The sequence below is a fragment of the Varanus komodoensis genome, unplaced genomic scaffold (genome assembly GCF_004798865.1).
Source record: "Varanus komodoensis strain SLA01 unplaced genomic scaffold, ASM479886v1 scaffold73, whole genome shotgun sequence".
NCBI classification, from domain to species: domain Eukaryota; kingdom Metazoa; phylum Chordata; class Lepidosauria; order Squamata; family Varanidae; genus Varanus; species Varanus komodoensis.
In genome coordinates this window covers 33,548-52,572 of record NW_025336386.1, presented here as the reverse complement: position 1 = coordinate 52,572, position 19,025 = coordinate 33,548, and the positions used below count along the sequence as shown (strand labels likewise).

Here is a 19,025-nt window from a genome sequence, read left to right as displayed (position 1 = left end):
CTTCAGGTAAAGCACTAGAAGCCCTGCAAACAAATGGCTACTCTCATTGGATCATGGAGGCTACTCTGCCTCCCAGTGAACTGCCATTAAAAGATTCTTTTCTTCCAAGGATGAACCTGAGATGGGACACACATACAGTACCCTAGAATTCCTGCAGTATTGACATTCTGATTATGCTTACTCCTGTCCAGCAGGAATTACAGTTCAGTATCTAGAGAATATTGTACTGCAGCTTCATCCTTCATGATTGCTTACTAGCAGTGATGGGAGTTTGCAGTGAAACAATGTCTGGAAGACAACCTATTTCCATTCCTGCCCTACAGCCCAAATAGTGGTTAATAAGAGGTGGGCAGAGTTTGTGGATGGGGCAATTGTTTTCATTATTGAAGCAGAGATTTGTCCATGCCTATGTAGAAGGGAATTTATTTCCCACGGGCAGAGCTCCCTCCAAAAGTGTGTCAGATTTTCTGCCACTTACTGCAGCCATGTCGCTTCCTGCCTCACTATTCCTGCACTTCTCTAAAGAATGAATGGCCCTCAGCCTTCAGCTTATCCCATGGGAGGCAGGGCCAGCTGCTGAACAGGCTGTTCCACTCCTCTTGCAGCCTGTCCTGCAGATAATGAGGAGATTTAATATTCAAATTCAGTTGAATATTTCTGAATTTGATTGAATATTGCATTTCTCTTTGGTTTTGCTTAGTTTCATTTATTTCATTTATAAAAAGGCTAAGGCCTTTTTATTCCAACAATATTTTAATAACTTTTTATATATGTTTTAATCTGCAGCCAGGGTGGATCTGGAATTTATTTGTATTATGTTTTATATTATTATTATGTAAGCCGTCCTGAGGCTTTTGCAAAAGGACGGCATATAAATATTCTAAATAAATAATTTTTCCTTCTACCAACATGTCTAGACAGGACTATGAGGCCTTCTGCCAGTGAAGAGGTTATTGAAAATGCAGAAGAGCCTCAAAGAAATTTTGTGCTGCCCAAAACAGGACCAACCAGGATGCCGATATGTTACTCATCCAGCACAATGGGACTGACTCTAGAGTTCCCCTGTCACCTTGGTCCAAAGAATACATTTGACCTCAGAACAATGCAGTAAAAGCAGCACCTGCTTGTGCTTGTTTACGTTCATAACATTTATATTCTGTTTTTCCTCTAAGGGATCCAAGGCAGTGTACATGCTCTACCTCTAGTTGTTTATCCTCAGAATGACCCTGTGAAGTGGGTTAGGCAGACTGCAACTTGCCCAAAGTCTTCCAGTGAGTTTCATGTCCAAGTGGGGACCTGAACCTTGATCTCCAGAATCCCAGACCAACTTTCTAACCACTGCAGAGCACTGGCACTTAAGTGTCCTCGCCCGCGGTCTTGCAATAGACCGGCTCAAGAGCAGTCTCCTTGGGCGGAGGTGGCTTTGCGCTGCGACGCCGGCAGGAGTCAGTCGAGCCACCTTATTTAATAGCGATCACGGCCAGCCACGAAACAAGGCAAGGCCAAACCCGGGGAGCAAAGACTTCCTTCCGTGCCCCTCCGTTGGTAAGGACGTTCCAGGGGGCCGACCCTAACAGCGCTGCAGAACCGTCCCGGGGCTGCCTGGGAAGACCGCTCCACCGAGCAACCACGCCGGAGCGGCAGGCACGAAGCCCTTCGGAACAAGAGCTCGCGAGCAGCGGCCCCACCACAGCCTGGAGGCCCGTGTACGTCAGAGCGCGGTCTTCACGGCGGCGCGTGGGTGGGCCTTCCGCTCTGGCCACCAATAAAGAGGGGGCTTCGAAGTCCATCCAGGTCCCCAGAGCAGCTCCCGACCTGTTTCTACGGTAACCAGCTCCACCCGACGCCGCTGTTGGGCAGCGATTCCCCACGACCAGGCGCGGCGAGAGGCGTGGCCTATTGGAGTCCCGCGCAGCTCTGGGCTCCTCGGGAGGGCAGGGGCTCCGAAGCACGCATTGCGCAGGCGCCTTCAGGCGGACGGATCACACCGAGGGACAGACTGCGCCGACACGCTCCGCTTCCTGTGAAGGAAAGTCCAGGCTTGAGACAAAAGGGGGGAGGCGTGGGGGGAACATCCGGGTCATTTGCCGCCGCCGTCGCCGCCTCAATCCGGGACACGCGCAACTGCTGAGGAGGCCGCTGCCGCTGCTGCCGCTACACGGTGAGGCCTTGGCGGCCGCCACCGCGACCTGCCTCGAACCGGTGAAGGGTACGAAGGTCCTGCGACGCCGCCGCAGCCTCGCTCGCCCCTCAAGGTCAGGCCCGACGCCGCTGGGCCAGGCCTCGTCTCTCTCCGCCCGCGGTGTCCCGGTGCCGAGCTCCGGGGCCCCGGCCCTGGCGGCGGTGGCGGCGGCGCGCGCAGGGCCGGTTTGGTCTCGCAAGCGGCCTTCGGTTGCAGCCCCCGTCGCTGGCGGCGGCACCTAAGTGCGCGGCGGGAGCTGCTTTGCTCCGCCCCACCTGAGCCTGAGGTGCGGGAACGGCGGCGGCGTCTAGCAAGACGCGCCGGCGGGCTCTTTTCGGCCTGGTCGAGTTCCCGCGAAGAGCAGGTGAAGCGGGGTGCGGCCGGGGAGACTGGCTCGGCCCGGGGACTCGCGTGGCGACCAAGCGCCGACCAGTGCCTCCTGCCTCTTCACGGCCTGCCTCTTGTGCCGCCCAGCCTCGGCGAGCAAGCGGGCGGGGGCGGGGCGGGGCGGCAGCGGCAGGCGCGCCCCTCCCCTGGGCAGAAGGAGAACTTTCTCTGCCCTGATGGGCAGCTGTTTATCTTGCAGAAGGACACCCTGAGGATGTCTGGGATCGCGCTTAGCAGATTGGCACAGGAGAGGAAAGCCTGGAGAAAGGACCATCCTTTTGTGAGTAGCCGCGGCTCCGTTTTGCGACGAAGTGGGCAGTCTTCCTGCCTCGCGCTCTTTCTAAATGTGGCATCAGGCAGGAATGGCGCTCCTGTAAAACGGTTGCATGCATGGGAAATACGAGCCGAGCAGAGGACGCATGCTTTCCTTGTATTGGCTGAGAACAAAAGAAGAGTCCAGGCGAGCCCTAGATGGGGACCAGAGTAACTAGCAGCGATGGTAAAAGTGCCTGATTTGATTCTGTATTGGTAACAAGATGATTTCTGTTGATGTATTCTGAGTTCTTATTCTTGCTTCACAAGTAAAAAGTGTCTTGCTGCATCAGGTGAAGGGCCAGCATTCTTACCAACAGTTCCAGGTGATTCACCAGAAATTCACCAGAAATGGCCATTTTTTTTGTTCCAAATGAATGAAGAAGAGTGACTCACAAATTGTCATACTTAAATGTACTTGACTTCTTAGTCCTATGATGCTTCTTTGGCTCTGTGATGATGATGTAGTTGCAATCACACTTACTAGGGTCTAGGCCTCATTGAGGTTTCTGTCTAAGTGTGCATGCAATATTGTAGAAGGGGTGGGCAGAAAATAAACTTTCTCATAGTTTGGACTTCAGCTCTCAACATTCCTCAGGGAGATGAAGTCCCAAGCATCTGAGATGCGCCTTCTTCTCAACCCTGTTCTAGAGGACAGCATAACTTAAGTCTATCAGTTAAGTCTGTAGTACAGTTTTTATAGTCTGTGTAGTGGTCAGGGTTGCATATTTGAACACAAACCTCTTCTGTGATTATTGCTTTTGCTAGTAGGCACTCCCTCTTCCTGTGTGTTGATGTGATATCTGGCATCTTGTTCAGCTAATATTTTAATTGTTTTAGGGCTTTGTAGCAGTACCAACAAAAAATCCAGATGGCACAATGAACCTCATGAATTGGGAATGTGCTATTCCAGGGAAGAAAGGGGTAAGGTTTTGGATGCCTACTTTCCTCAACATTACTGTTCTTGGTAGATTTTGATTCGTATTTTTTGTAGACTATACTGTTATATTGGAATGCTAATATTTTATGTAATAATATTCAAATGATGCTGGGGTTGCTTACATAGTCAAACCATTTTCTTTAAATATACAATGGAAATAATTTATTTTAATATCCAAATCAAGTAATTCATTATTATTGTGTTTATAAGCTAAAATTGACCATTTTAGTGGCTATTATGGAGCTGTTGCCACCAGTCCCTTCTTCCAAGAAAATGTCTATAGAGGACAGTGTGAATATTTTTTTTTTGTATTTTTGCTGTAGTTCTGCTGCTCTTAATGAGAGAGTCTGCATTAACAAGACTAGTGCTTGGCCGTTCAGTATGTGCAGAATAGCTTCCACAAAAGGATAGCTTCCACAAAAGAATAGCTTCTACAAAAGTGAATCTGCCTGCAAAAGAAATGTGTACATTTCTTCATTGAACTAGCAATCAAGTCAGCATTTTTAATTTGATGTGATCTTAAAGCAGATCTGGAAGTATTTGCTGCTCTGCACAAGTCGTGTGTCTAGTATTTGACTTGTATGCTTGCTAGACTTTTCTCTGGAGAATAAACTGGCCTAGGCAGCTCAGCCCTCAAAGATGAAGTAGCATTGACAAACTTTTTCTCCTGTGTGTACTTTTCTCTCTGTTCTCTCCTTACAGACACCGTGGGAAGGTGGCTTATTTAAATTACGGATGCTTTTCAAGGATGATTACCCTTCCTCACCCCCAAAATGTAAGTCTAGTGAGATGAAAATCTTCTGTCTTCTAGTCAAAAGTTGCTAAATGACAGCATGCACAGCAACGAAATGATTCCCATATGTTGTGAAGGCACAGACCAAGCCACCAAGCCACCAGTAGTGATAATTTTTGGAAAGTATGTTATCAGCTCGCTGTATAAGATCTCTCCCTGTGTTTTCCTGCACAGAAATCTCACTGGAAATCCCTAGAGATGAGAAAATATTGCCCTGAAGCTCCACATTTGTTCTTCCTGTGTGTTTTTGCATGGTGCAAATGGCTATACAAAGACCATGTTAATTTGCATTTTGCCTTTGAGTGTGAACTTCCCCTTTTGGATTTTTATAAAAGGACTAATTTGAATTTATCTTTTGGTAGCTTTTAGGTTGAAACTCTTACGTTCTAGAGAGTTGTGTAGAAGCTATCAAGCATTACATTTATTTCAAGTAATGGATAAGTAAAATGTTTCTAAGTATTTTTTGTTTTGTTTTAAAGAGTGCTCCCTTTTAAAGAAGGTGTTTGTTATGTGTGTGGTGAGTGTATGTACATGCACATTTTTCTTTAACACAACTTCAAGAAAGTACTGAATTTAGGAAGCAAAGCACTCTACTTGCATGATCCAAGTAGGATATTGCATAATGCGAAATCCATGTCACTCTAACATGTATGCCCTGTTCAACATCTAAACAAGAGTTCAGAGTGGTAAACAAAGAAAACATAAAAAGAAAAAAACACTATCTGAAAACAGAATATCAATTAAAAGCTGTGGTCCATTAGTTCAGCAAAGCTTCTGGGAATAAAGATGCTCTTAGGAGGTACTGAACACAACAAGCAGAGACAGGGATGCCACATGGAAGGCTTTTCTCTGGGGAGGTCCAGTCAGGTCATAAATCCATGTTGAACCATCAGGGGCATGGCATCTGATGCCCCCACTTGAGTAAGGGCAGAGTACTCTCTTCCGTATCCTGGTCCCAAGTTGTTTTGGGCTTTATGTATTAGTGTATACCAGTGAACTGGTCTTGAGAGTACTAGCACCCATACCACTGTGGCCAAATTATTCCTGGTCTAGGAAGGCTGTAGCTGGTGAACAGGCTGAAGCTGGTAATAGTGATAAGCTAGATCTAGGAGTATTCCCTCACTACAGGCCTGATCTTTCAAAGCAAGTGGAGTCCCATCCAGAACTGGCTATGAGCCCATCTGGACTTGGGAAAAACTTGTCCATAGACCTTTCATTGGGCTTAGTTTATGGTCTTCATACAGCCTGTCATTTAGTCTAGACACTGATCCAGGCCTTGTGCAGCTTCACCTGGTTCCAATGTCACAGGGAGGTAGAGCTGGGTGCCATCAGCAAATCCCCTAATGATCAAGTTGTTGAACAGCAGTAGGGACAAGATGAAACCCTGTGGAACTTCCTCACTGTTTGCTAAGGAGTAGTCACCCAGTATCTGAAATCAACCCTGGAGGTAAGACCAGAACTGTTGTAGCAAAGGAGTGGAATTGCATGATACAAGAAGCCATGATGAAGGCTTACCATTGTGGATCTGTTGTGTCATCTGGATTGAGTTCCAGTGTCCCTGCAGAATAGGATTGGTTTTCTAAAACCACAGAGAATCAGTGTTCTGTTCTAAGTGTCCATGCTTTCCTGCAGCTTCTCAGGTTGTCCAAATCCAGAATCGCTGTTTTACCAATGTTGTTATGGAAACCCTGCCAAGAGCAGTTACTTCTAGCCTTCAATCCCTACTGCCTAGCAACAGATGCACCATTGCTTTCTTTATTCCCATTGACTGAGTGTCCATCCCATTTACTTTTGGAAATGGAAACAGTATGAAAATACATGGGTGGAGAGAGGGGGCACGGGATTGCAGCACCACTGGTTTCGTTCAGTTAGACTCTGTTGTGGGCTGGAGCAACTAGGAAGCACTGCAGCCATACAGGTACATGGGAGGGAGGAACCTGCATCAGAACCAAACTGGACTAATCAGTAGGAAGTTGCTGTGTTCCCTAAGCAAAAAAAGGCAAAGGATGGGGATTTTGCTCATGGGCTGCTTGGATGTGTGGCAAGGCTGGGAGCAGGGGGCATGGAAAATACGCTGCCCAGTTAACCATGTGATTGTCTGTCTGATAACTCCAAGCAAAAATCCATGCACAGTGAGAAAAGCACTATGTTTGCCAAGTTGTGTGAACCCAGCCAGGGCCTTTAGTGCCTACTTCATGGGTACTGAAGGAGAATAATACGGTTGATAACATCAAAACCTGAGAGCAGAATTCACAGGGCAGTGCTCCCACTGTCCCTTTCCTGATCAGGCTGCAAGGTCTGATTCAGTCCTGAAACCTAGACTGGAATGGGTCTACATAATTACTGTTCTGCAAGAGTGCCATGGATTGCTGTGCTGTGATCCTCTCAGGTGCTTTCCTTTAAGAAAGGAGAATTTGTGACTGGGTAACTGTTGTAGAGTATCATCATGTCCCCAGTGGGTATCTTCAGCCTTCAAGCAAAGATTCAGTTTTCTCCCTAAAAGTATGATGCAGGTTGCAGTGGGTCTCTGAGAGGACCATTGCCTCTGTTGGTGGGGAAAGCATTAATAGTTCTCATACCACCTGAGAGAGTTCTAATGCATGCCTACTTGATAATGCCATGTGGGCAGCAGTGCATGTGTTCTTTGCTGCCTGCTTTGCCACACAAGAGGCAAAATTACGTGCTCTGGGGTATGCTTGGCCATCTTCACTTTGAGCCTTGTGCTGATTGTGCTGTAGCTGACATCCAGCCTGTTTCATGGACTGCGGTTCCACAGTATACCAGAGAAGAGCGGGCCATGTAGTATCAAGGAGGACAGTTGGCTTCTCCCTGTTCCATGGCAAGACTAGGGCCTCAGCTGAATCACCAGTTCAGTCTGTTAGAAAATCCCTAAGTTTTCCAAAACCTATTAAGGTCCATAAGTCTCCTCTGGTAGGCCATCCAAATGGATCCCCCACTTCCTCAGGAGGGAAGTAACACCATGAACCTGTCCCCCATGTTCACGTATCTAAGTGAGATTTTTTTTCTTTGCTGTTAAATAGCCCAAATCGCTTTTCTCTTCTAACTCTGACTCTCAAGTTGGTTGAAAATTTTATTCCTATTTCAGTTTTATGTCATGATAGTGAGGCTTTATACGTAACTGGCTTAGTGTCTGAATTAGATTTTCTGTTCTGCAGGCAAGTTTGAGCCACCTTTATTCCACCCAAATGTGTATCCTTCAGGCACAGTGTGTCTGTCCATCCTAGAAGAGGATAAGGATTGGAGGCCTGCAATCACAATTAAACAGGTATGTTTTTGTGATGCCTGATTTTGTTAATGAGCCCTACAGATTAGGTCACATCATGAGAAAGGTGGGGCTAGATGAATCACAAGTTGGAATTAAGATTGCCGGGAGAAATATCAACAACCTCAGATATGCAGATGATACAACTCATGGCAGAAAGTGAAGAGGAACTAAAGAGCCTCTTGATGTAGGTGAAGGAAGAGAGCGCAAAAGTTAGCTTTAAACTCAACATTAAGAAAACTAAGATCATGGCATCCGGTCCTCTCACTTCTTGGCAAATAGATGGGGAAGAAATGGAGGTAGTGACAGTTTTTATTTTCCTGGGCTCCAAGATCACCGCAGATGGGGACTTCAGCCAAGAAATTAGAAGACGCTTGCTCCTGGGGAGGAAAGCTATGGCAAATCTAGACAGCATACTAAAAAGCAGAGGCATCACCCAGCCGACAAAAGTGCGTATAGTCAAGGTTATGGTTTTCCCAGTTGCAATGTATGGCTGTGAAAGCTGGACCATAAGGAAGGCTGAGCGCCAAAGGATTGAGGCCTTTGAATTGTGGTGCTGGAGGAGACTCCTGCGAGTCCCTTGGACTGCAAGGCGATCAAACCAGTCAGTCCTAGAGGACTGACTGCTCTTTAGAAGGCCAGATCCTGAAGATGAAACTCAAATACTTTGGCCACCTAATGAGAAGGAAGGAAAGAAGAGCCTAATGCTGGGAACAACAGATGGCAAAAGAAGAAGGGGGTGGCAGAGAATGAGGTGGCTAGATGGAGTTACTGAAGCAGTTGGCATGAGCTTAGGTGGACTCCGGTGGATGGTGGAGGATAGGAAGGCCTAGAGGAATGTTGTCCATGGGGTTGGACATGACTTTGCGACTAGCAACAACAGATTAGGTGGGGCTTGGATTGTCACTTGGAAACTTTCCTGGGCAGCCTGTAGAATGCATGGACTTAAATTATCTGATAGCCGGGCCTTTTTCTTAGCAACTTCTCACCAGGAAGCTGCTCTCTGCCATGTGAAACAGCTTGCTTAACTGCTTTGTATTGGCTAGTGATGGCTATCCAGAATCTTCCTACCTGATCTGTTTAACTGGAAGATTGAATGTTGGATAAAGTTGTGCTGTGACTTCTCTCCTACCAATTGTATCCATTGCTTTGAAAAGCAGTCTACAACAATTGGGCCATCTGCATACCTGGAAAAATAAGTATGTCTTTGTCTCGCGCTGCAAAGCCTACAGTATTGGCACCAGATCGACTCATCCTTGGGTTCCATAAGTCATGGGACTGTCATATGCAATATAGCAAGAGCAAAAATAAAATTCTTTACTGTGTAACTGTTTCCAAAAACAGATATAAATTCTGCAGACTTAAAAGCACATGGGCTTTGGATTATGCCCTAGTAGTATAAAGTATTACCCAGGGACATGATCTGCGCATGTTCATTATAGAACTTCAGAGTAATCCATTTTTTCTTTTCTCATCATAGATCTTGTTAGGAATTCAGGAACTCCTAAATGAACCAAATATTCAAGACCCAGCTCAAGCAGAGGCTTACACAATCTACTGGTGAGTAGCTTGTGCAGTCTGGACTTTTTGTGACTTTTTTCCTAGTAAAAGCAGATGTGAATATTGAAAGGAGTTTTCTTGTACCAAAGGTTCTGGAGAATTTGGAATTAAGAGAGAAAATGATAGTCATCTTAAAATATTTGAGGACAGTTAGATGATGGAGCAAATTAGTGCAAGGTTTGAATCAGTGAGTTTAAATGATGCAAATAGCAGCTTTGCAGGAGACATTTTGTAGCTGAGGAGGAAGGGGTTAAATCCTCTCATTTCATTTATTACATGCTTATACTGCTGAATAGTTAAAGCCATCTAGTAAATGAACAAATATTGAAAACGTTAAAAATACAGTACTATACACAATATAAAATATTCTGTACCCCCCTCCCACACCATTTTAACAATCAACAATAAGAAATTTCAGGACTCAGTTAAAAGCCTTATAATTCATTGCCAAATGCCTGAGAGTGAGGAAAGTCCTAAGCTGATGCTAAGAACTTAATACTGGAGCTAGGAGGGGCCTCACAGGGAGGATTTTTCCATAATTGGCTACTGAGAAGGCCCTCTCTGTTGTTGTCACCTCCAGAACCCCCCTCAGAGGAGGGCTTCAGATAATAAGGGTAGTGTCATGCCAGGAGGTGTGGTGGTTTTAGCCCTGTAATGTTGAGAGCAAGAGGGATGGCGAGCTTAGGCAAGCATTCTCACAGGATACCAGCCACATTACAGGTGCTGATTCAGATTCAGAAGAGGAGGAATGTTTCCACAAGATTGGGTTCAAGCTGTCGAGAGCCGAGGTTCCCTTTTCTAAAAAAATACCAGTCACAATCTGTTTTCCTTGCAAATATTCTTTATTGCTTCAAGTACAAGTCACCCAGACTAAAACTCTGAGCATGTACAGAGTGGTGATTACCTCCAAGGACTCTCCTTATGAATGCATCTGTGCTGCAATCCTTCAAGAGGGGCTCTCTGAAGGCAGGCATGCCTCTTTTCTGTGCAATGTTTATCTAATTGGGCCTCTTGCCTCTGCTGGTACCTTGCCATAGGGTTCAGCTCAAAGGGAGGGGGATGGTCTGCCTCTGAGAGTTCCTCATGCCCAGTGCCCCTCCCCCCCCATGGCTGTTTCTCTAAACCATTCCCAGGATCTGTCTGGCACAAAAAAGTGTCTGCCCTCGCCCCCCCCCCCCCCCCCCCCCCCCCCCCCGTTGCATCCCAGGACCTTGAGCTAACCCATGTTCCCCAATCTCACTGAAATATTCCTCCTCTTCTGAATTTGATTCAGTACCTGTGATGAGACTGGTATCCTATAGGAAAGCTTGCCCAAGCCCCACATCCCTCTGGCTCCCAACATGTACGTCAAAATCAGAATCGGGTAGAAATGTCTTACTGAATCAGGCTTGGAAATCAGGCAGCCCATTAGTGGACCAGAACTGGATCTTTTGGCTTTCATTATCCATCCAGTCACTGCACTTTGTACAAGCTGCAACTTCTAAACCATCTTCAAAAGCATTCCCATGAATTGCAGTAATCAGTAATGCAAGGTCTTAGATGACTGGAATAGGATATCCTTGACCAGGTATAGGCATAGCGGGGATACCAGCCAAAGGCATTCTGTACCATGGAGGCCACCTGGGCTTCCAGGAGAACCCCACATTGTGAATGTGTTTCATCAGGGTACTGTTCCACCCAGGTTGAGCACCCTCTGATCTGGTCAGGAGAACCAAAAGTATATCACTCTTACTGGCCGTCAATCAGTCCGTTGTCACTGCCTGGCATTGATCTAGCACAGCTGCATCTGCATACTGGTAATAATGCATTCTAGAACCCTGCACTACCATGTTCAACAGTTTCCTGTAGATATTAAATTGCATGGGGGACAAAACTGACTCCCAACAGAATGAACCTTTCAAGTAAGAGGGAAATCCATGCGAGGCAAACCCTCTTCCAACTCAAGATAATTTTCTCCTTACACCATTTATCCATGACAGTTACAATCCTGTCTGATTTGAATACTTGTTTGCATTTTTAAAATTACAAAGACACATGTAATGTTGTATCCAATTTGGCCTTTGGTTTTCAAATGCTCCACATAACAACTTTAGGTAAGGATACAATAAGGAGAGCGTTTTAAGAAAGGCCAGCAATCTTTTTATTTATTTATTTTAGATGTGAGTGAGACATCAGGCAGAGAAAGGTGTTTTCCTAATTTGTAAAGAAAATGATGTGAACCAAGGTTCCCAGTTACTTGACCAGATTTCTTCCTCGTTTCCAGTTACTTGACCAGATTTCTTTTATCTTGCAATCATTAGTGAATCAGCTTGAAATGTTGCTATACTTTCTTTTGTAAACTCTTACAATTACGTGAGCTGCTTTGAGCAGCTGACCATGGACAAAGCAGCAAACATACACATTTATAGTACAAGTTTCTTTTAAAAATCTGTACTTAAGCAACAGTCTGCTGAGGAGAAGCCCATGTTGTACATGAGGTTTCAGTGACTGAAAAACAATGTTTCTAGAACTCCGCTGGCTGTGTTCTAGGGATGCTTTCTCATGATAGAAAGGTAGGTCTGCTGCTCCTTGAGGATGGGAATGGGCACTGACGAGATCTCTCTAACCTCTGTCTATAAATTCCTTCTCCATCCCTTCAGTAGGATAGCAACCGGTGAGAGTTTAAATACCAGTGTTCTTTACGCCCTTATTTTCTCAAACTCCTCATTAGGGAGTATCTAATCTTGTGCACTCCAATCCTTGGATATGAAGTCACCTTTCTTTCTTCTTATTTAGCCAAAACAGAGTGGAATATGAAAAGAGGGTTCGAGCACAAGCCAAGAAGTTTGCACCATCATAAGTTCCTATCATCCAGCATCTTTAAAGGAAGGGATTAATTGGCAAGAACTTGTTTACAAAACTTTTGCAAATCTAATGTCGCTATGTACGATTAATAGTCACTTAGGGGAGGGGGTTGTATGTGTGCCATTTTCCATATTCGCCACTTGTATACAGTTCTAAATTTGCTGAATTGCCCCCAGTTTTTTCATACAGGGTCTCTTCCTTCAGTCTTTTGTATTTTTGATTGTTATGTAAAACTTGCTTTTATTTTAATATTGATGTCAGTATTTCAACTGCTGTAAAACTATAAACTTTTATACTTCTATAAATTCACTAGTTTCTCTAGTTTCTTTGCTCTCTGATGCAGGCATGCATTAAGTTGTTTAGAAGTATATTTTGCCTCTACCTGGCTGTAAGAAAAAAAACATGCCCTCCACCTTTTTCTTTTTCTACCAATAAGGAATTAGGCTGTTGTTGCTTAAAAGCCTCAGATCCAAAGTCAGCCAGCATCTTGATTCTGCGTCACTTCCTTTGTGTTTATGGCGTTTTGTCTGTGTTGCTGTTTAGAGTAAATAAACTGTTTCTATAAAGCTCTTTGTCTTGCTTTTTCCCATAAAGATTCAACTGTCCCGCCAATTTTATAGAAGCCTCTGTGGGGAGCATATTAGGCAAGCACAGGAGAGAAATCTGTATGAAATCCTGAAGAGCCATCACCAATTGGCTGGATGGACCAGGCCAGTTACTTGGGTAGTAGCCCATAGCTATGCATGCAGAAGGTCCTAGCTTCAATCACTGCCTCTCAAATAGCATGACTAGAAAAGATCTTTCCGCCTGGAGAGCTGCTTTTAAGATACAGGGGTCAGCACTAGCACAAGTTCAGCAGGAATGGGTACACTGACTGAAAGCAGAATTCCCCCAAGTTGCATGGGAAGAACTGGAAATAACAAGTATGTAATAATTCTCACCTAGCATTTGTATCCTGCTCTTCCTTAACCACGCTCAGGATGGCATGCATGTCTGTTGCTGTATCTGTTTTCACTACAGACCTGTGTGACTAGCTCCCCTGAAAATGGGAACTGCTGCAGAATAAACTAGAGCAAGCTTTCTGACTGTGTTCAGTCTTCTGGTCCAAGTCAGGCACTTCCCTTCACATAAGCTTCCTCTACCAAACTTTTAATGGTTTTATAATCACATGTATACTGTTATCTGTATGAAAAACACTTATTCAGATGTTGTCTTTAGGAAGTTATAAATCCTTTATGCAGTAAGCAATTCCGGTTTCTTTATGAGAATCCATAATTTGACAGCTACCAAAGAAACCCAGCTTGGATTGGCTGTCAACTGGATGCTACTTACTCCCTTCTTGGACCAAGTAATCAATAGTAACAATCACTCTTGGATGAAACCAACTCAATTATGTCACACTTTAGGCCTAGTTTTGGGGCTAGAAACTGTCATATTACTTTAGGGGGAAGTGTGCGCTTTTGATTTTCGCAAACCTCTTGCAAGCTTTGATCAACTGTCTTATCCTTCCGGACAGCATATCTTGAGCTGGGTGTGGAAAGCAGTGTTTGACAGTTCCTAACTTGGATGGCCAGTACTAGAAAATGGTGCCAGGGAATGAATGCTAAATTGCCCAGGGTGATCAAGTTTTCAATTCCATTTTTTCTCAATTTGTATGTGTTTATTACATTTACAAATATATCCCACTTTTATCCATTATGAAACTCAAGATGGCTCCATGAGCTTTCCTCAGATACCCAGACCCAAATGTGCTTAGCTTCAGCAAGGTGGCTGCCTTGTGTATGGTACAACTATGTCCTGGAGGCAATGCTATTCAGCATCCACTGGTGATCCATATGGAAGACATCCCACTGTGCCAGTTTTTCATTTGACACCAGCAGGTTGGTGTGTGCTTGGATAAGACAAAAGGTGGCAGACCTCGTGCATGGATGGTGTTCAGCCTGTTGCACCTCGCCCTAAAGAATCAGGTTTGTAATCTCAAACCTTTGAGATTTGAGAAAAAACTTTGTAATTTCAAAGTATGAAGCACCACTGTATTCTAAACTCACATGCTAATTCAAATATAACTTTTCCTCTAGTGAACAAAGGAAGACCAGTGTTACTTCCCTCCCTTCCTTGAAAAGTGAGAATAATCTTGGTGTTTCTTCAGACTGCTTAGGAAGGTGAGCTAGGGTCAAAAATGGCTTCCTGCTTGGTAGTTTTACCATTTCTTATATCCTAAATGTCAGTTCCTCTCTGTGCTAGCATTAAATTTCACAAATACTGTTGTCCATTGCTACCATAGTTTCTTAAAAGTACAGATGAGCAATTTGTGGCTCTTTGGAGGGCCAATTCCAATTGGATATGGTGGAGTAGGGCTGCAGGAGTTGAAGGCCAAAACATCTGTTGAACAAGACATAACCAGAGAGGAAAAAGGATGTATGTCCCATCTGCACTGACCAGAGCATTCATTGCCAGCTACCCACTCACAAGCTCTCTGAGACATAAAGACAACATAATTAAGAAATGAAAATAGTAACTTCCAAGAAGCCGAATATGGCCCAATTTCATGGAGCCCATAACTTCCAATTGAGAAATGAAGACCAACTTCACAGGTGTAGAAACTCATCCCAGTTTATTTCCACCAAAATATATCTCAATATATTTTACTAATAGCAGTAATGTGTATACTACAAGAAAAAGACAAGAATGCTTTCACTAGCTGGAGGCAGTTTTCTACAAGAGAAAGTCCTCAAAAGCCTTAGACTATGAACTATACAACTAGGTGGCTTGCCCTTGTGGTTAAACTGAGCTATCATATGACCTATTCTAAGCATGCTGTTTTAGAAATAAAACCCACTGCTGAGTTCAATGGTACTTCCTTCTGCATCAGTTTAGGATTGGTGCCCTAATCTGTCCATTGTTTTCTCCCACTCAGCTGGCTTTCTGTGTGTACTATGTGTTGCATCCAGATCTTCTAAGCTGTCACTGCTGCCTCCACCACTGTCACGCCCTCATCAGTATCTTCAGATGTTTCTTCACCTGAACTTTCATCTCCAGCTGTTACTCTACAAACAGAGATCAGTATTACACAAGCCAATGGTAAGCTCTGAAGACACAGATGAGATGCACAGCACAATCCTGTACATGTTTATTCAGAAGCAGGTCCCACTGAGTTCTCAGATAAGCAGATAAGGTTGCATCCCCCAAGGTCTTACCCTAAGGCTCTGGCAGGCCTGTTGAGATTAGCAAACTCCTTTCCAGAATCAATGTCAAAGGGATCTGGAGAGAAGAGAAAAGATGGTTTAGCTCCATTCCTCTTTTTCTTCTCTGGAAAGACAGAATATTTACTTTCCACCTTTCTGGATATAAACCCTTTTAAGGCAGTTTACAAATAAAATTTAATTAGGAAGTACTAATAAAATCAAAACATTGTGATTCATAACTGCCACAGTGGTAAGTAAACAGACCTGGATGGGGCTGCTTTCCTCATGAGCAACAATGGCACAACCATGCATACAACCAGCCACTAGTAAAACTACTAGGCTGGGGGGGAGGAGCAGGCACCAGGACTGTCTATGAGTCAACCTCAGAAAGCTTCCATAGCCTGTAGTGGTTTTACAAACTCCATCTTCATGGTACTGATAGCCTTATCCAAGACTTAAAAACTAAAGTGTTTGGGGCTGCCTCTGAAGAAAGTTTGTCCACTCCAATTGATACAAGACAAGACCTCCCAGAGGCTGGTGGGGACAAGGCTGTCAGAAAACAAAACACTGCTTTTCCAATGGCTACTAATAAACTTCTGTTCCCAGTTCAAAGTAATAGGAACAAGTGGTTTACATGACCATTTTCACCCATATAACCCTATGCAAACAATGGGACCTAGGAAAGGGTTGCTTCTCAAACATTCATGATTAGTTTGCTGTGAACAAAGAAGAGGCCACCTTGGCAGTGGATTCAGCACTGGAAGCTCCTTTTTACTGATACATGTGGTTTCTGTTTACAACTGGCTTCGACTGAATTTCAATGGCTTGTGTGATCAGAACTGCTTTACAAAATATTCTGGATGCTCATTGTTCTATAATTCTGCTTGTTTACATAAGAGTACAATCCAGTGAGGTGAGGGAAGCAGAGACCCCTTGGCCTCACCATTCCTCCTGCCCTGCACATCTGCTAAACGGCCAATTTTGACCACCTAGCTTCAGCACTTTAGACAGGGAGGTTAGGAGACCAGAGCACTGCTGCAATACAGTGTACCCTGAAGGATCCAGTCTCCTCCCTTCCCTAACCATGGTGAGGCCCACTACCCATTCTCCAAGTGGCTCTTATGACCTCAGAAAAGCAGCTGGTGGGTTTTGTCCATGTCAGCCACAAGGCAGCGTGGAGTGTGATGCAAACCCTGATCCCTAGCTCCAAGGTTGGAGCTCTTCCCTAACTTCAGATCTGAAAATCTCAAATCTTACAGCCCATTAGACACTAAGGACCATAAGAATGCTCTGCAGGTATACTTTAATTTCTAAACAAAATTAGAAAATTTGTTTCTTGTCTCCCCTTCCTGGGGTCACCAAAGCTATGCCATATGGAGTTTAACAGATGGACTGACACCCCAAAGGGAGGCAGAAAGCAGCTATGCAACGGTGCACCACTCGATCTGCAAGAAAAAGAACACGATTGTCTCAAAGTCTCAAAGAAGAAGCAAAAGATGGTAACTTCTTGCCTATTTCTTCTTTTGTTTCAGCATGGGTCAGGAATTCTCTCTCAACTCTCAGCACCTCCTCTTCACAGCTGCAGGCTGCATATCTTTCCAACAGGTCTCTGTTCACATCAAGGAATACTTCTCCCCACTTAAATTTTTGCAAGAGCATTGTGGCAAGATCAGAGAATCCTAAAATAAGGATAAGGAGGTAATACATTTTTGTAACTTGTTGACCTATACAATGTAGGCCTCTGGTTGCAATTTAAAAAAAAAAAAATTAACCATGACCAGTAAAGAGGACCATGTCTCCAATATCTTGGATTAGTTCAGATTGAGATAGGCTACTCAATAAAAAGAAACACTGCAGTTACTGCAATCATTAAGAATTTGTTTTGCTATCTGATTTTGTTTCAGAATTTACTTTGCTATTTCAAAAAGAACCAAAAACAACTGAGAGAACATGGGGAAAGAAGCATTGTAGGAAAACTATGCCAACATTTCTCAGCATCAGAAACCCTCCCTTGACCCTGCCCTCAAAACATTTTCTAACCTGCATATCAAGGATGCACATCCAGGAGCATCCTTCACATAAGGCAAAGACTTAGACCTACCACCTTTCCTCCAGCCTCACCCACAATGCATAATGTAGCAGCAAAAGCTTCCACGCAGGAAAGTTTGCAGGGCCGGCCATAATTCACTGGATTTGCAGCCACCAGGTAGGGCAGCAGCCGGAGATGGTTTCCTTTCATCTTGCTGAATGGTGTCTCCTCCAGCTTTGCCCAGGAGCAGTCAATCACCGCAATGCCATTCTGAGCCACGACCTGCCTGAAAAGACAGCAGCAAATCCAAGCAAAGGCAGTGCCAGAGGCTGGAGCTCCGATCCTCTAAAGAAGTGGTTTTCAACCGTTCCACAGCTGGAGAACAGCAAAAATAGAAAAGCCACCTGGGTGACTTAAGGCAGAAACAAAAAGCACCGTACATATCAACCAGTATTCTGTATTAATTTCCAAACACAATACTGATCTGGTGAGCAGGGGTTTTTGGCCTTCGGAGGCTTCCTGCCGGTCTGCAGAGGGGCCACATCCCTCTGGATACGGACTGACTGGAGGTGCTCCAACACCTCTTCCACTGTCGGCATCGAGCTCGTGGGGGGTGCTTCGAGGCCACGGGGGGGGGGGGGAAGGGGGGCGAGGACTTTTTGTTTCTGCCTCAAAGGTCCTTGGGGTGGTTCCCCTGTTTTCGCCAGTCCCCAGCTCTGGAAAGGCTGAAAGCCACTGCTCTAAAAGGCCCCTGCCCCACCACCGCGCTCCAAGCATCTCGGCTGCACCTGCCCGCGGATTAGCCGCCTTTTTGCCCACACCTGCCCTCCCTCCGCCGCCTCCCCGGGAAACGCTCGGCTGACGTGCCCCTCTGCGGTCTTCCGCTCCCTTTCGCAGGCAGGTCCCTCGAGGAGCGCGGGAGCGCACAGGCTCCGAGCGCAAGCATAGCCGGCTACCTCTCGCCCTGCACGTTCGTTCTCGCCAGCCAGCGCAACTCCCGCACCCCCGCCGGGGCTCTACGGGTTGCACCGCGCGGCCCGGGACCCCAAGGGGGAGCGCGAGGCGGCGGCGGCGGCGCCCTCACCTGTCCGCGGGGCAGACGTGGCGCGCCGCCATCGGACTGAGCACGAGGCCTCCGAAGCGCTGGCCCAGGCGCAGCGGCCGCACCAGCCCCTTCCGCGCCAAGCGCCGCCCGGTGCAGCGCCTCCGGTCGCAGTGGCCCAGCTCCCACATGGCCAGCGGGCACCGGCGGCAGCCTTCGGCAGCGCCGCCCTGCGCGTCCTCGGCCGCCGCCCCTGCGCCGCCGCCCTCCAAGGACTCTGCGGGGAGAAACAGCGCGAGTCACGGGCGCGCACAATGGCCCCGCCCCGCCCGGTCTCGCCGGCACTCACCGCCCAGCGTCGCGGGAAACGTCTCCAGCGGCCCCCGCGCGGGCTGAGCACGCTGAGGCGGCCGCCGCCGGCCCCCCCGCCGCCGCCCCCCCATGGCTGCACGCGCCGGGACGAGAGCT

General features: G+C 46.0%; 2 protein-coding genes across 7 annotated transcripts; one reads left to right on the top strand and one right to left on the bottom strand.

The window, feature by feature from the left end:
* Window positions 1-2,031: 2,031 nt before the first annotated feature.
* On the top strand, window positions 2,032-14,913 carry UBE2I (ubiquitin conjugating enzyme E2 I). Of its 6 annotated transcripts, XR_006416846.1 has the most exons (8): window positions 2,038-2,161; window positions 2,754-2,849; window positions 3,722-3,805; window positions 4,524-4,596; window positions 7,791-7,900; window positions 9,378-9,457; window positions 14,011-14,268; window positions 14,380-14,483. XR_006416846.1 is itself a non-coding variant. In XM_044452497.1 (7 exons), exons 2-7 carry the CDS (start codon window positions 2,784-2,786, stop codon window positions 12,294-12,296), a joined length of 477 nt encoding a protein of 158 aa, XP_044308432.1. In that variant the 5' UTR covers window positions 2,032-2,161; window positions 2,769-2,783; the 3' UTR covers window positions 12,297-12,867. The 6 variants fall into 6 exon arrangements, 5 of the variants coding, with proteins under 5 accessions (XP_044308432.1, XP_044308435.1, XP_044308431.1 ...); XM_044452497.1 differs by lacking the exons at window positions 14,011-14,268; window positions 14,380-14,483 and adding an exon at window positions 12,233-12,867 and having other exon boundaries at window positions 2,032-2,161; window positions 2,769-2,849; XM_044452500.1 differs by having other exon boundaries at window positions 14,011-14,913.
* TSR3 (TSR3 ribosome maturation factor) lies at window positions 14,899-19,015 on the bottom strand. Its single transcript, XM_044452494.1, has 6 exons — window positions 18,907-19,015; window positions 18,600-18,834; window positions 17,608-17,801; window positions 16,998-17,165; window positions 15,499-15,562; window positions 14,899-15,348 (listed from the first exon to the last, which is right to left on the bottom strand). Exons 1-6 carry the CDS (start codon window positions 18,998-19,000, stop codon window positions 15,258-15,260), a joined length of 846 nt encoding a protein of 281 aa, XP_044308429.1. The 5' UTR covers window positions 19,001-19,015; the 3' UTR covers window positions 14,899-15,257.
* Window positions 19,016-19,025: the final 10 nt, after the last annotated feature.